The sequence below is a fragment of the Syngnathus floridae genome, chromosome 1 (assembly GCF_059516105.1).
Source record: "Syngnathus floridae isolate MCC-2025c chromosome 1, RoL_Sflo_1.0, whole genome shotgun sequence".
NCBI classification, from domain to species: Eukaryota; Metazoa; Chordata; class Actinopteri; order Syngnathiformes; family Syngnathidae; genus Syngnathus; species Syngnathus floridae.
In genome coordinates, this window is record NC_142413.1 from 23,819,711 (window position 1) to 23,836,801 (window position 17,091).

Below are 17,091 nucleotides of genomic sequence, written 5' to 3' on the forward strand. Positions count from 1 at the left end.
TACTCCAAAATTCACGTGAGAGCCATACAATTAATCAAGATGGCAATAAACAAGGCTATTTTCCCAAGTTTAAAATATATAAAGGAATATAGGTTCTACAAAATAACAACCGTTTAATGTTAAATATTGCACATTTATTCACAGATAACACATTTTATGTAGCTATTTAAATAAACGTGACTGCGTGACGGATTTAGTTTTGACCGTTGCCGTGGTGATAGTCGAAGACGTACGAAGGTTTGTCATCCTTTGAGCTATTCACGTATCAAACTAAGATGATTGAAACTGATGAAAATGTATACAGTTTTTATTTTATTTTTATTTTTTTAGCATTGATGCTTGAAGTCCAGACATTTGACACTGGGAGTGATGAAGCAGGTGAGGGTTCGTTCTTGTATTTGGAAACTTATTTCTGTACGACGGAAAGCACACCGTGTACATTTTGAGACCAAATTTAGTTTAGGTTACAGACGCCTTTTTGCGTTTAATTTCATTAATAAATGCCCACGTCACCTTATGATAGCTGTGAGGAATTCCTCCGAGTCGCCCCCAGCAGGTAACGCATGCGCACTATGCACAGGCTTAGCCGAGCTACGGAACGTGAGGCTGATGTTATGGATTCCACAATGGCTTTTAAATTCTTAAAATAACCAGTCTAGTGCTCAACGGACACAATAATACAAACACCGGTCGTTGCACGTATACTCTAACTACTTCCCTGCTGTTTTACCATGCCGGTAAGTCGCTCCGCCGAATTTGTATTTTGTGTTTTGTTCGCCAAGGGTTTCCTCCCTTCCTCCGATCCCAACGATGTGATGCTAACCGGTTAGCCTGTTAGCTCACTCGCAGTTAACCAGAATGTTAGGGAAATGTGCACTTTGCGCTTTGTCGTTGTCCGTTTCAACGAATGGGTTTAGTCACTGGAAATTTCTCACCGTTGATGTCATCTGTAATCTGAATTGTTTGCGTCTCGTCATCCTCAGCAACCAAGCGCCAACAAACAGAAACTAGTGGTAATTAACCAATCTACTCAGAGTCTTATGGCGTTAATCAATTCAAGCCCTTCCAATTTTCCACTGTAGCGTTATGACTGTGTCTACGTGTCGCGCAATGACCGACCGTGATATCTTGCAGAGCAATAAGGTTGAAAAGCCGGAGGTGAGCGATAACGTCAAGGTGGTGGTACGATGTCGTCCGCTGAACCAGAAAGAGACTGCGATGTGCTACAAGCTGGCCGTCGCCGTGGACGAGTTCCGCGGTACCATCACGGTCAACAAGCTGGACACTCAGCAGGAGCCTCCCAAAACATTCACTTTTGACACGGTGTTTGGACCAGAAAGCAAACAGCTGGATGTCTACAATCTTACTGCCCGGCCCATCGTTGACTCGGTGCTGGCAGGATACAATGGTATTAATAATATAGTAATATTATGTGATCATGTTTTGCTTAATAGCCTGTGGATTCATATACACTCACTAGACACATGAATAGTCAGCCCTCCACAGTCTGGTCCACATAAAGCTGAATGATGTTTCAATACATTGTCATGAATCATAAGCCATTGTTTCCCAGCCTTTATTGAGCCAAACCCCCTATCTTACATTTATATAATCTTATTTTACACCACCAAAGTACTCAAGATGTGTCAGAAAAGTTCTAGGTCATGTACTGCTGTCACAGGTGATATACACCAGCACATTTAAAAGGGATCCTGCTTCAATCATTGCAAAACCCATTTAATGTGTAGCCATTATGATATGTTACATTTTGCAACCCATATTGAATCTCAGTGGGATTTATTTTTATTTTTTTTTTATTATTTTTTTTTTTTGCATCTATGTGCTTCTGTTTATTTCAGGTACCATCTTTGCCTATGGCCAAACTGGAACCGGTAAGACCTTCACCATGGAAGGTGTACGAGCAGTGCCAGAGCTCCGAGGGATAATCCCCAATTCCTTTGCACATATATTTGGTCACATTGCCAAAGCAGAGGGAGACACTAGGTATGTAAAAATGACAGATTTGAGGCTTTTATTTCCTCATTATCAATATTGGCCCCTTCATTTATATTATTCCATTTCATTGTCTTTACAATCTAAAATTTCATTAAAATGTTAAATTTGCACCTAAAACATTCATGCCATGTGTTGTTTTTTTAACTTGCACAATCCATCTAAACATTGTGTTGCTTGGAAAAATTGAAATTGTATTGGAGCAACTACTAATATTTTGATGAGTCAGAGACTGTTATACACCTCGACAGGTTTCTGGTTCATGTATCATACCTGGAGATTTATAATGAAGAAGTGCGTGACTTGTTGTCCAAGGACCAGACGCAGAGACTGGAGGTATCATATCTGTTACCAAAAATGGTGTTGATTCAGTGATTCTAATTGAAACAGCTGCAAAAAATACTGCTTCATTTGTAGATTGGCTTCTAAGGGAATCAATCATTCTTGCGCATCATAACGTTTTGTTTTTTTCTATATTAGGTTAAAGAAAGACCAGATGTTGGCGTGTATATCAAAGATCTTTCTGGATATGTGGCGAACAATGCTGACGACATGGACAGAATCATGACTTTGGGCAACAAAAACCGTAAGAAGAGAATTAACAACCACTTATTCCAACTTTAGTGTTTATCTGTTTGCAAAGATTTCCAATCGAGTGATGTGGCAACCCCACCCTCCAAATAACGAGGAACTCAAAGTGACTGTAAAGAGGCTTTATCAACAAGCCTGTACTTTACACAACACTGAGTAGCCTCTTAACTCTCATACAATAGTTGTTTGTGTGTAGCTTCATCATTGTTTTGATCCAACCACCTGTTTTCTGCATTTTCCTCTCAATAGGCTCTGTTGGTGCCACAAATATGAATGAGCACAGCTCTCGATCACACGCCATCTTCACCATCACCATCGAGTGCAGCGAGAAGGGCGTAGATGGAAATCAGCACGTGCGCATGGGAAAGCTTCATCTTGTTGATCTCGCAGTATGTCAAACATCAGCTATATAACTTCCACAAACGGAAATGATCATCACAGTAACTTATCAATGGTTATGATCCACGTGTACATATTTTTTTCCTCTCTGTGGTCAAAACTAAACCTCTATTCACAATACTGGGGTAAGACTACATTTACTAGAGTGTCAAGCAGGAAAATTTGTGTAACACAAGAGTTCAGAGGAGTTATTTTTGAATATCACGTGGACAGAATTTGGCAGTTAAGGAAAACACTGCATCAAGTTTAGCCTTTACCATGGCTAAAGGTTTTGATTGTGGACATGGCCTGATTCTTACTATTAATTTAATATGTGTACCCCCCTCACAGGGTTCAGAAAGACAGGGTAAAACGGGGGCCACAGGCCAGCGCCTGAAGGAAGCCACAAAAATCAATCTGTCACTCTCCACTTTGGGTAACGTCATCTCCGCCCTTGTGGATGGCAAGAGCACCCATGTGCCCTACAGGAACTCCAAACTTACCCGCCTGCTGCAAGACTCCCTAGGAGGGAACTCCAAGACCTTGATGGTAAGGCCAAACAAAGGAGATATTTTCCGAGATTTGGCAAGACTTCAGCGTGCTGACGTTTTGGCGTGTCGCCGACCAGTGTGCAAACATAGGTCCCGCGGACTACAACTACGACGAGACCATCAGCACTCTGCGCTATGCTAACAGAGCCAAGAACATCAAGAATAAGGCCAGAATCAACGAGGACCCCAAGGAAGCTCTACTGCGCAAATTTCAGAAGGAAATTGAGGATCTGAAGAAGAAACTTGAGGAGGGTAATAAGTTTCCTCCTGACCCCACTTGAGCTGAGCACACTCTTCTTATGTCGTAGTCTTTGTGACCTTATACTGTTCCATAATGCCTTGACGGTCCCAGGTGAGGAGATCTCCGGCTCGGAGGGCAGCGGCTCGGACGAGCCTGATGAAGGGGACGAAGAAGGAGAAGCAGGACAAGGACGCAGGAGACGAAGAGGTAACAATTACAAGGCCTTGAATCTATTTTCTCCTCTTGTAGAGAGGAAATTTGAGTATGTGAACTGCTTACTTGATGCATTAATTTGACGGACGTTTTGTTAGTAGTTTTCTCAGGATTTTTTTTTTTCTATTCCACCACCATGCTGGTAGCAAAATGCATATGACACACACACCTCACATCCCTTTATTGCTGAAGTCGATGAATGTTAGATTTAGTTCATTTGTAACACTAGCTCAGTGGCCTAGTGGTAGAGTGTCCGCCCTGAGACTGGAAGGTTATGGGTTCAAACCCCGGCAGGGTCATACCAAAGACTATAAAAATGGGACCCATTGCCTCCCTGCTTGGCACTCAGCATTAAGGGTTGGAATTTGGGGGTTAGATCACCAAATGATTCCCGAGCGCGGCACCGCTGTTGCTCACTGCTCCCCTCTCCCCCAGGGGATGGGTTAAATGCAGAGGACAAATTTCACCACACCCAGATGTGTGTGTGACGATCATTGGGACTAAAAAAAAAAAAAATGCCCACAGTCAGCTCATGGCTCAGCTTTATTCTACTCCTTCAAGCCTTCACCTGTACCATTTTTCATTCACTGACCTGCGTTAAGTGTTCTTATTTTCTTTGTCTTTGCTGTATTGGTATTTGTCTAACATTCGTGTGTTCTTTCTCCTCCTTTTGCCTTTGTCTTTACAACTCTTCTTCCTCCAAGGAGAAAGAGGTCGGTGTAAGAATATTTATGGTCCATCTGTCCTGTAGCAAATGTTTTGCTTTTAACGAAAGCATATGACATATTCTGAGGTTATTTTCAAGTAGGTTGTTGCTAAACCACAGCTGACATTTCTGTCCAAGATTCAATTCCCACTGTGGTTTGTAACCATTGTGCCATTGAAATATTAGATATTGCAGAATCCAGTTAGCACATATTGTTATTTCAGGGAAGAAGAAGGTTTCACCAGAAAAGATGGTGGAGATGCAGGCCAAAATTGAAGAAGAGAGAAAGGCTTTGGAGGCCAAGTTGGACATGGAGGAGGAGGAGAGGAACAAGGCAAAAGCTGAGCTGGAGAAGAGGGAGAAGGATCTTCTCAAAGCTCAGTGAGTAAACCAGAAGAATAGCAACACATCCTCACATACTTAAAATGAATTTTTCTTTCACAGTGCACATCAAAGTTTTTTTGGGGGAACTTTTTGTGTCTAAGTCAAAGTCTGCTTTATTGTCAATTTCTTCACATGCCAAGACATACAAAGAGATTGAAATTTCGTTTCCCACTATCCCACAGTGACAAGACATAGTACACAATATACATACAAGTAAACAACACAAAAAGTAAAAACAAGAAGGCACAAACAATGAATACATAAGAGCGATGAATAAATAATAAATAAACAAATAACATAATAAATAAGAGGAGCAAGTGTGCACAAAGCAGACAGTCAGAACATAGCGTAACAGTTTTGGAGGTTACCTTATTGTTGGAGCCTGTTTCTGTGTATCGAGTTTTAGGATGTTTAAAAAAAACGTCACATTTCTCACCGCATATGTTCATATTATCACTCTTAGGCAGGAGCATCATCTTCTGCGTGAGAAATTGTCAGCCTTGGAGAAGAAGGTAATTGTAGGGGGTGTCGACCTCCTGGCAAAGGCTGAAGAACAGGAGAAGCTTCTCGAGGAGTCCAACAGTGAGTTGGAGGAACGCCGACGGAGGGCGGAGCGCCTTCGCAAGGAACTGGAGGAAAAGGAGGTAAACACATGGCATGGGAAATCAACTCTTGTTTGTTTGTTTGTTTGTTTGTTTGTTTGTTTGTTTGTTTGTTTGTTTGTTTGTTTGTTTGTTTGTTTGTTTTTTAAATACTGTAATTCATTGTGGGGGTCACATTCCAGACCACAAGCAAATTGCAACGCAATATATGGAGGGAGCTGTCTTAAAAATGGCTTGTCAAACTATTCCTACCTACGGTACCACTGCAGCCATGTGTATCTGTGTAAATCTGCATCTGTGTATTTCCAAAACAGCAAGAACGCTTGGACATTGAGGAGAAGTACACAAGCCTTCAGGAGGAGGCCCAAGGAAAGACCAAGAAACTGAAAAAAGTCTGGACCATGTTGATGGCTGCCAAGTCAGAGGTAAGTGACTCTGGCGGTGATGTATATTCAGCATAGGTTAAATTAGATTTCGAAAGGAACATCTGTGGACCTTCTTCAAGGTTGAACACCCTGCAGGTGGCAGAAACGTGCCATTTCACAAATCTGATGCCACATTGCTCCTCAATTTGTGTGAGAATCTGTTGAATTGTGCTCGCACTAAATGCTTGTGAAAAACGTTTATAGGCACTAATTGGAATTTGCTTGGATATGCCATGTGACCCTTCACATTGAGTCTTCTCCTTCCTACTTCAGTTGGCAGATTTGCAACAAGAGCATCACCGAGAGATTGAGGGCCTCTTGGAGAACATTCGCCAGCTGAGCCGGGAGCTGCGACTCCAAATGCTGATCATAGACAACTTTATTCCTCAAGAATATCAGGTCTGTGTCTATTTATTACTATTATAATTTTTTTCAGTTGTTCATACATGCTGAGAGCTTGTATAAACTCTGTTGACTAAAGTTAAAGTAACTTTACCACATGCTCAGAGCAGACAGCCAAAGAATGGCTCTGTTTTGTTGTAAATTTAGCTTGCAAGTTGTTTCTCAGTACTTTTTTTGCTAGAAATGTAAACCTAACTTTTAAGAATAAGAGTGTATGTTGATGCCATTGCTGTTCTTTCCCTAGCTAGAAGCATTGCTAACATTTTTTTCATTCCTTGCTGTGAGTGGTAATTTTCATAAAGAGTTCCCTGTAAACTGCCAACATGAGAGAGATCCATCCAGTCAAGTAGTGAATAAAGATCATTCTCTATAACTATGTATGTATAACTTTGACATTTTCCCTCTGTGTAGGAGATGATTGAGAACTATGTGCACTGGAATGAAGACATTGGAGAATGGCAGCTGGTAATTGTTTTGTTTTGCTAACTTGACTATGGAGCTGAGACCCACCGTTGTTTTTATTTGATGAAGTGAATCACGATGGTCCTCAAGATCCAGATTGTCTATCATTTGTATTTTCTCGTGTCAGAAATGTGTCGCTTTCACTGGCAACAACATGAGAAAACAAACACCTGCTCCAGGCAAAAAAGAAAAAGACGTAAGGTTTTTCTGCTCTACTTGTTCCCGTCCAATTGACAAATATTCGATACCTGTCGCTTTTCTTCTCAACACCGTGCTTGACTCTCATCCTGCAGCCTTTCGAGGTGGACCTGTCCTATGTGTATTTGGCCTACACAAAGGAGAGCATGCAACAGTCACTGATGAGGCTTGAGAGACCCAAAACCTCTAAAAGTAGCAAGAGTGGCCGGCCCAAGACTGGTCGCAGGTAAACACAACACAACACAGACCACAAGTAAAGCTTACTAGAACTTTAGTTGAGGTTTAATGGGGTTAGTTGGGGTTAATTGGAGGTCCATAACTAATAGTTTTTTATGAGATATGTACATTAGATAGAAATCTATGTGACAATGATGACTATTGCAATGTGAATTCGACCCGGTGTTGACCTAATGAATACATCGCAGCATTTGTGCTGACATCAAGATATAATCTTCGTTCTGAGAAGCCGCCTTCCAGATAGAGCACCACTAACGCTTATCTCTTTTATTAACCCCTAACAGGAAAAGGTCTGCAAAAGCAGAGGCGGCCGTCGAGTCCCCTCAGCAGTGAAGACATGTCGATGTCAAGAAAAATCGTATAAACTAATGATCCTTATTTTAAGAAAAATGATCTGAATACACTGACAGGTTTAAATGTGACGCGGCTGAAAAGCTATTTGGAGTATTATAGTCAATAGGATCCCCGGCTTCACATAATACTGTATCTTGGCAATGCATTTCAACAGCAGCGGCCCCAATGAGAGGGGCCGCTGCTGTTGAAATGCATTGCCAAGATACAGTATTATGTGAAGCCCTGCGTCTAACGGGAGATAAATCTGGGCTGCTTACAGGTCATGGCTACATTTGTTCTTTTTCTGCAGCAGCAGATCCTTTTCATTTAAGTCTGAAATTCCAAGTTAGTTCTACAAAGACTGTGTCACTGAAAAAGAACGGTCCAAATAGCTCAGCCTAACATTTGCATTAATAGATGTCAACATATGTTAAAACATTTTAAACTGGATCTGTATGTTCTGATGACCGACGGCAACTGTTGTATTGGTTGGAAACTCCATGCAGTCATCTGCAATGATAAAGATCCTAAAGTCAAATTGTTTTTGAAGATTCAGGCTGAAGAGAGATTACGTAGTTATAAGTATTTAGGTGAACGTGTGCTTTCTACTATTTCACGTGGGTGCAAAGTTTTGGGAACGTGCATGCCAGCCAGCTGTCTCATTAGTGCCACGTGTTCATCTATCATTTTGAAAAATTACAGCTGTATTGTTGAGATGCACCATATTTACTCTATGCCTTAGTATAATGCACTTGTATGAGGCTCTGTGAAGGTCATGTTAATTTCACGTGGGTGTTTCATAGTGGAGGCAAAACGGCTTTTGTTTGATATCACGATACATGTCAAATGTTTACATTCACCCTGGAAGTTTTATTTATTAAATTATTTTACACGTTTACCTCACATTTGTGTTGTTCTTTTTGTCTTTGTCTTGATGGTGTAGATGACAGTGGTGATTAGTAACGTGCATTTACGTACCGATTTTCCTGTATGCGTCGGGCTTGGATGACTTTCTTTGTAAGATAAGGCTTCCCTCTCACCACCTGACACCGTAGGCCAGACATATAAAGAAGATGAGTGATTATTGTCTCAAACCGGTACTTAGCAGAAAATCTTTTAGCTCCTTCAATGATGAAGTCGGCCTGTTTGCAGCCTTTTCTTGTCTTGTCATCAAAAAGACAAGGCAGTCATCAGTTCTTGGTAATGTCAGTTATGCCACATCTCCACTCGATGACTGTTTTCACTGAGTCCTATGGTGTGATTATTTTCCATCCTGGTTCTGACCGATACCTTTGAGCAATTTGATCCCTTTGTTGTTGTGAAAGCTCTCATCAAGATGTGACTGGAAACATTTTATTTGGTGCATCTGAAATGGTGACAAATGGTGACGCTGACTCCTATTTAGCATGAGTTTAAATTAGATTGGTTGATTCTGAACACAGGCACTTTTTGGGTTATTTTTGGCCCAACTGTTTTGAGAGTGAGAGCAATTTAACTTTTTATATCTGCTGTATGTACATGCCCTTGTAATTGACTGGCGACCAGTCCAGGGTGTACCTCGCCTCTCGATCAAAATCAGCTAGAATGGAGGAACTTTACATAAAATGGTTGTACTAAGTTCATCTTGTTTTCCCTTTTTAATCACTTCACTGGTTTCTTTTATAATATAAAAGACCATTGGTAATGGTAATAAATAAAAATAAAAGTACACAGAAAACCCACACGCATCGACCAATACCTCCTCTGGACCTCAGAACATCCCACCATACATAAACTGTCAGTAGTCAGAACACTGTACGAACGCACAACAATAATCACGGATCCGGATTATTTTTATTTATTACCATTACCGACCACTGTAAAAGAGAAAACCACATCGTGGACTGGGAAAAGGCCAGAGTCATCCGCACTGAAGAAAACAAACATCAGCGTTGGATCAGGGAGGCCATTGAGATCCGCAAGCGGGGCCCGAGGACCATCAACAGGGATGAGGGAGTTTACATGCTCTCTACAATCTGGAACAGCATTCTGGAGAGGTGAATGGACAGCAGAGGGCGTGACTCACCTGTCAAATCTTCATCCATCAGCTGATAAAGACGCGTCACAACCACATCGGTGAGACTCTGATGAAGGCGGAAGAAACCGCTGAAACATGTCAGGTAATGCACCTAAAATAATTTGTTTGCTATAAAAGAAACCAGTGAAGTGATTTACATAAAATGAATCATATTCCTGTGTGGTAAACTAAATAAATAATACAAATAAATGTAATAAAAATGTAAAATGTACTCCACTTTAGTCACTTTGGTTGTTTTATTTCAAATTCTTTGGTATGAAGATAGAGTCCAAAATTCTTCTAGACTTAAGTATACCATGTTAGAAATTATTTAACATTTTGCTAAGTATGAACACTTCAACACGATAATGGAAAAATGAATATCAGATTTTATAATTAATATACAAAATAATTTATAAGTTATTCTGATGAAAACATACAAGCAATCGTCACTTTTATCAGAACAACTGCTGGAGTGCACATTTTGCGATGTCTTCCAACAATTTGCACAGAGGATATTTTGTGTTGTTTCTCAGGTGACATGTCTCGACTCTATTCTGGAACAGAACATGAGCATGAGTTGAGTAACGCACAAGATTTGAAGAATAAAACTCTGTGCTCTTATGAACAACAACTATGTCTGTTAATAACGTTATCTTTTTATCATAAATGCAATCAAACTTTTCTAAATCTTTTTTTGCAGTGATTCCAAACCTGCCCTCAATTTTTTCTCGAGCACATCAGATTTTCATATTGACAACAATAATATTATTAATACAATAGCATAGCCGTTCATGGGGGTGAATGAGTTAAATGAGAATATCTCAAAAACCTGATGTGCTCATTTAAAAAAAATACATATTGACACTTCAAGCCATCTCTGATTAAAATTTGCTTTAGAGAAGTGTAATAGGAGTTTACCTTCTTATTGTACTGATGTAGATTACGGGCAAGTATTTTTAGTTCTTCACCAGTAGTTTTGTTCACGCCTTTCTCAGCTTTGCAAAAGGAACTTTTCTGTAAAGGTCACTGTTAATGATGTCAACTTTCTGTTCAGGTGACAACCTTACTTACCTTGTCATCTTACGAAAATGTCTCAAACTTACCTGACATGTTGCCATGTTTGGCTTTTGCGTCATTCCACGCGACTTTGAAAAACAATTTTTCAAGGTTTTCTCAGCTTCGCAAAAGAAACTTTTCTGTCAAGTAAAAAAACACTGTTATTAATCCGGTCAAGTGCCATCCATGTTGACATGACAAAGCCTACCTTTCTGTCATATGAAAATGTCTGAAACCTACTAGACATCTTGTGGTGCTTGGCTTTTGCACCATGAGTGTTAGGGTTTTCCAGGTTATCTTTATCATAGGATTATGTTGGAATGTAACAGGTAATAAATACCTTACCTTGTCCTCCTTATCACAAGGTCGTAAAACATCCCCTGAGATGTTTAGACTAGAGGACAAGGGCTTTCTATTCAGCCCACTCATACCCCCACTCTGTTTCTCTTAATAAATATCCTCTTGCAGGAAGGAGAGTCCAGAGCTCTATTCGAACATCGCTGCACACACAGCGACGAATGGACTCTCCACCTGCAGGTGTCCAAAAGGACTTACTTGTCTGCCGTGTGGTTCTTGCAAAATAAGTTGGAGTGAACAAATCTCTAACATTGAGAGTCAGTCGCGGGGACTGTAAAAAAGGCAAAACCTATCAATATAATAAAATAATAATTATATTTTTATCATTTTTATTTGAATATACCGTATGTACTTACTGGGAGAAGACATGCATTCTCCGTTGCTTCCTGGATACTCTTTAGCTGGATATCATCAGAAAGCACAAAGGATGCTGAAAAGAAGGCCATGAGTATGACTATTACATCAGTGTTAAGTGTCATCATGATTTCGAAAGCAAGCACAGGCCGACGCTGTCAGGTGGGGCAAAAAAACAATAAGCCCCACTTTCAGATGCTCTGCTTTACATAAGAGGCATAAGAGGAAAGAAAGACCATATAAGGACTTAAAGTAGCGTGGGTCCACGCATGTGACCCGCGCCCACATTGAGTAGCACCTCGACATTTATTGTATGTATTAGGGGTGTGACAAAAACTAATTCATATTGGAAAAATTGCTTTTAATTTGACAAATCGAATGGTACATTTTAAAATAGACGAGTAACGCACATCGAGATACCTCATTTTCTACTAGTATGATTGAATATTATTCAGTGTCCATTTCTTATTATATATAAGTGAGAATCCAATCTGCATTTCACGTGTGGATGAATACATTCACTGGTTTACAATGTCAATTTTAGCAAGGCCTTGGTGGTGCAAAGGTTAGTGTAGGCGCTGGTTTGACTCCTGCCTCAGGCCTGTTTCGGTCCAGAATATTTTCCAACTCCAGTTTGAACTCCTACTTACTCTACATAAACCCCTATTTCAAACTAGGGTTATTTATATATATTTAATTTATTTTTTACTTTCATTTTTTATTTTTTATTATTATTTTATTTTTGTATTGTTTTTTTTTTTATTATTGTTATTTATTTATTTGTTTATTTATTTATGCTGCCTACCCCGACTCTTGTTTTTGATTATTTTGCTCGTCTTCAAAAAACTTAAGAAGCCTGTATAACGCCATACAAAGCGTGTCTACAATCTTTTTGGCGTGGTGTTCGTGTGTGTCGGTGGTGACTTGGAAGCTTTTGCGCACACTTGTGTTACCGCCGAGCGCCGACAACGAGACAAAAGCTGACTGAGTTGACCTCACAAACGGGTCCACTCAACATATGATGCTGTCATTCTCCGTCCGTCTCTTGTTTACCTTCAGAGTGTGTCAGACCTGCACAGGTGAGTAAAATATTCACTTTATTTTTATTTATATATATATATATATATAAAACACCTCGGTTTTGTGCACACCGGGCAGGCTTTGTACTATCTGCAAAAAAAAAAAAAAAAAAAAATATATATATATATATATATATATATATATATATATATATATATATATATATATATATATATATATATATATATATAATTATATATAATATTATATATCTATATATATCTATATATCTATCTATATATATATATGTGTGTATATATATATATATATATATATATATATATATATATATATATATATATATATATATATATATATATATATATATATATATATGTGTATATACACACACACACACACACACACACCGAGAGATTCGCACCCGGGACGAGTGGCGAAAGAACCAAGCGGCCTTTCTCAGCATCTGGGGCCTCAGCTGTCTCTACGGCACCGCCTGGGCTCTCGCCTTCCTAGAATTCAGACCGTTCTCAGACTTTATAACGTTCCTCGCCTGCATCCTCAATTTCATATATATATATATATATATATATATATATATATATATATATATATATATATATATATATATATATATATATATATATATATATATATATATATTTATACATATATAAATATATATATATATTATACGGCTGACTAGCTTTATACGTCTGACTAGCTCAATCAGTAAGTGACATGACTTACAAACGGAAGACCCGGGTTCGATTCCCGGCAGGGGCACAATATGAGCAATGAGCGATTACCTTACCAACAGTCAGTGTGGGTCCTTAGGCAAGACCCTTAACGATACCGCCTACCTCAGAGATAATGAGAGTACAAGAAACGAAAGACATGCCGGCTCAGACGTCGCCCGGACAAAGAAGGTCTGCGTCAGGTGCTGGGGAACCAGAGCACCCTGATGAAAAATGGGCTACTGGAACAAGACACAAATGGCCGAGATGCGAGAATAAGGATCTATTGGAATGCTACTACTCCAGCAACCCGAGCGAGAGGGGTTACATGCGGAGAATGCGGGAACAATGGCAACTTCAATACCCACAGTCAACACTATCGGCCAAGCAACTAGTAGCTCAATGATCCAATATCCATAAACGGCACCTGCTATCACACCTCGAGATTGAGATACAACACAAATGCCATAGCGAAGACCAACCAGAGCACCAGGTCAGAGACGAGTTAAATCCATGTAAAAGTCCAGAGGTTGGGTACGAAACCCCAATAAGCACAATCAAGCTGAACGAGGCAGCAACTGACCTGAAGAACAAGATCACGGTGAGAATGAATGCTCGGGAACCTAAATACACACTGCAGAGGCTAAGTGAAGTACCCTCAGAAAGTCTCCTAGAAGATGTGAATGCAGCATTGACAACAATTCCTACGGCTACCATCACTGAAACCAATGAGCTGATATACACCTCAGCAGCAGTGATCCTAGAAATGCTTGGCTACAAGAAGAATGACCATATGCGACCACAACAGTGCCCACCATGGAAGAGAAGGCTGGAGGCCAAAATCAAGATAGCACGGAGAGAAGTGAGCCAAATGACAGAGGCCCAGAAAGGTGCAATGAAAAAGCAAGTTCCCAAGAAATACAGCCAGATGCCCATACCTGAAGCACTCGAAACTGCCAAACAAAGACTCCAAGCCTTGGCCAGCCGCCTAAAGAGGTACACAAGAGAGAACTGTACCAGGCTGTCAGTGAACAGCAAACGGCGCACCCTGACGGTTTAACCATCTTCGCTGGAGACTTCAATCATGCCAACTGAAGTCTGTTTTCCCGAGGCTTCACCAGCATGTTCCTTTTCCGACACGTGGAGACAGCTTCCTGGACCTGGTCTACTCGGCGCAAAAGGGAGCCTTCAAAGCCACCCCCCTCCCCCATCTGGGGCTTTCTGACCCGTTTTGCTTTTGCCCGCATACAGATAGGTGGTAAAGGCATCCAGGCCGGTTCGGAGGCAGGTTCGAGTGTGGCCTGAGGGTGCCTCCGATGCACTTCGTGACTGCTTCGACACCACTGACTGGGACTTGTTTAAGCAGGCAGCCACCTACAACGATTGGACGGACATAGAGGAATATACTGACTCTGTTACCTCTTACATCACGAAGTGCATCGATGATGTGACTTGCTCGAAATCCGTCGTAACTCGCGCGAACTGGAAGCCGGGGCTGACGGGGGCTGTCCTCAGACTGTTGAGGGCCAGGGACAAGGCTTTCAGAGCAGGGGATGAGGCTGGCTTGAGGACAGCGAGGGCCGACCTGTCCCGAGGCATCAAAGAAGCGAAGAAGGCGTTCTCGTGCAAGGTCTCCACCCACTTCAAGGACAGCAAGGACGCACGTAGCCTTTGGCGGGGCATTCAGACCATCACGGACTACAAGCCCGCGCCGAGGAGCTGTGAGGGCGACGTCCGTCTGCTGAACGATCTGAACCGCTTCTTTGCTCGCTTCGACGCCCAGAACAGCACTTGCCCGCTGAAGACCACTCCCCCCCCACACGAGCAGCCCCTGCGCCTCTCTGCCGACGGTGTGAGGAGGGCGCTTGCCGCTATTGACACCCGTAAGGCGGCGGGCCCTGACAACATCCCGGGTCGAGCGCTGAAGGACTGCGCTGGGGAGCTGTCGGGTGTCTTCACGGACATCTTTAACGTTTCCCTGCAGCAGGCCATCGTCCCCTCGTGTTTCAAGGCTGCCACCATCGTTCCTGTGCCGAAGAAACCTGCACCGTCCTGCTTCAATGACTACCGCCCTGTGGCACTGACGCCCATCATCATGAAGTGCTTTGAGCGGCTGGTCTTGGAGCACATCAAGTCCGTTCTCCCCCCCACCATTGACCCTTTCCAGTTTGCGTACCGTGCCAAGCGGTCCTCTGAGGATGCCATCTGCTCTGCCCTCCACTCGGCCCTCACCCACCTGGAGAGAAAGGACTCATATGTGAGGTTGCTGTTTGTGGACTTCAGCTCTGCCTTCAACACCATTGTGCCGCAGCGACTCATCTCCAAACTCGACGAGCTGGGCCTCAGTACCTCCCTCTGCAACTGGATACTGGACTTCCTCTGTCAGAGGCCTCAGGTGGTGCGTGTTGGCGACAAAATCTCCGCCAGCATCACGCTGAGCACGGGGGCCCCCCAGGGCTGCGTGCTCAGTCCATTGCTCTTCACCCTGCTGACGCATGACTGCACTGCGACCTACAGCGACAACCGCATAGTGAAGTTTGCTGACGACACGACTCTGGTGGGTCTCATCACGAAGGGCGACGAGACTCGGTACAGGTCGGAAGTTGACCTTCTGACCACGTGGTGCAGGGACAACAACCTCCTGCTGAACGTCGGTAAGACCAAGGAAATCATTGTTGACTTCCGGAAGGGTCACAAAACACACCTGCCGCTGATCATCGACGGTGCTGTGGTGGAGAGGGTGAGCTGCACCAAGTTCCTGGGGGTGCACATCAGTGAGGACCTCTCCTGGTCCGCGAACACCTCGTCACTGGCAAAGAAAGCTCAGCGCCGCCTGTACTTCCTGCGGAAGCTCAGGCGTGCATGTGCTCCTCAGGCAGTCCTGTCTACATTCTACCGTGGCACCATTGAGAGCGTCCTCACCAGTTGCATCGCTGTCTGGGGTGGTAACTGCACTGAACAGAACTTGAAGGCCCTGCAGCGCATAGTGAATACGGCTGGTAAAATTATTGGTGCTTCGCTTCCCTCCCTGAAGGACATTTACACCTCCCATCTCACCCGCAAGGCAACCTCGATTGCCAGAGATGTGAGTCACCCGGCTCACTCTTTGTTTGACCTTCTGCCCTCTGGGAGGAGGTACAGGAGCCTGCGCTCCCGCACCACCAGACTCGCCGACAGCTTCTTTCCCCAGGCTGTTAGGGCCCTGAACTCGCTACCCCCTTCTGCGCAGCGTGCGGCACTGTTGCGCTATTTTCGGGAATGTCTGCTGTACGCGCACTTGCTCTTTTTTGTTTTTTTCTTTTTGTGCTCCTCTTAATTATTTATTTATTTGTTTATTGTTGTGTTATTTATTCATTATTTATTCAGCACGCTTTTGTTATACTTGTTTACTGTTTGTCTGTTGTGAGCCATGTCTTGTCACCGTGGGATAGGGGGGAACGAAATTTCGGTTTCTTTGTGTGTCTTTGGCATGTGGAGAAATTGACAATAAAGCTGACTTTGACTTTGAATGAAGCCAGACGAATAAACAGGTTGTTCACAACACAACCAGCGAAAGTGTACGCTCAGTGGCAGGGGAATAATAGCAGAGCAGACCCACCAAGGCTGGAAACTGAACAGTACTGGAAGGATATATGGGAGCGGGAGGCATCACATAAGAAGGATGCACAGTGGCTGGTGGCTCTGAGAAAGGACCACAGCAAGCTCCCTGAACAGAACCCAGTAACCATCACAGTGGCAGACATCCAGAGAAGAG

General features: G+C 42.4%; 1 protein-coding gene and 1 long non-coding RNA gene across 3 annotated transcripts; one reads left to right on the forward strand and one right to left on the reverse strand.

Annotated features, from left to right (window-relative positions):
• Positions 1-251: 251 nt before the first annotated feature.
• Positions 252-8,639, forward strand: kif3a (kinesin family member 3A). 2 transcript variants are annotated; one of them, XM_088389454.1, is made up of 17 exons: positions 252-378; positions 1,135-1,408; positions 1,860-2,004; positions 2,265-2,349; positions 2,494-2,599; positions 2,854-2,993; positions 3,334-3,531; positions 3,611-3,785; positions 3,886-3,981; positions 4,918-5,074; positions 5,541-5,721; positions 5,994-6,104; positions 6,378-6,503; positions 6,918-6,971; positions 7,096-7,164; positions 7,262-7,392; positions 7,688-8,639. In XM_088389454.1, the coding sequence occupies exons 1-17, from the start codon at positions 370-372 to the stop codon at positions 7,734-7,736; spliced, it is 2,106 nt and encodes a 701-aa protein (XP_088245580.1). In that variant the 5' UTR covers positions 252-369; the 3' UTR covers positions 7,737-8,639. The 2 variants fall into 2 exon arrangements, with proteins under 2 accessions (XP_088245580.1, XP_088245588.1); XM_088389462.1 differs by lacking the exon at positions 252-378 and adding an exon at positions 543-737.
• Positions 8,640-10,738: 2,099 nt separating this feature from the next.
• LOC148404700 (uncharacterized) lies at positions 10,739-12,267 on the reverse strand. The gene is made up of 3 exons (XR_015861250.1): positions 11,565-12,267; positions 10,899-10,991; positions 10,739-10,821 (listed from the first exon to the last, which is right to left on the reverse strand). It is a non-coding gene; the product is annotated as an uncharacterized LOC148404700 (long non-coding RNA).
• Positions 12,268-17,091: the final 4,824 nt, after the last annotated feature.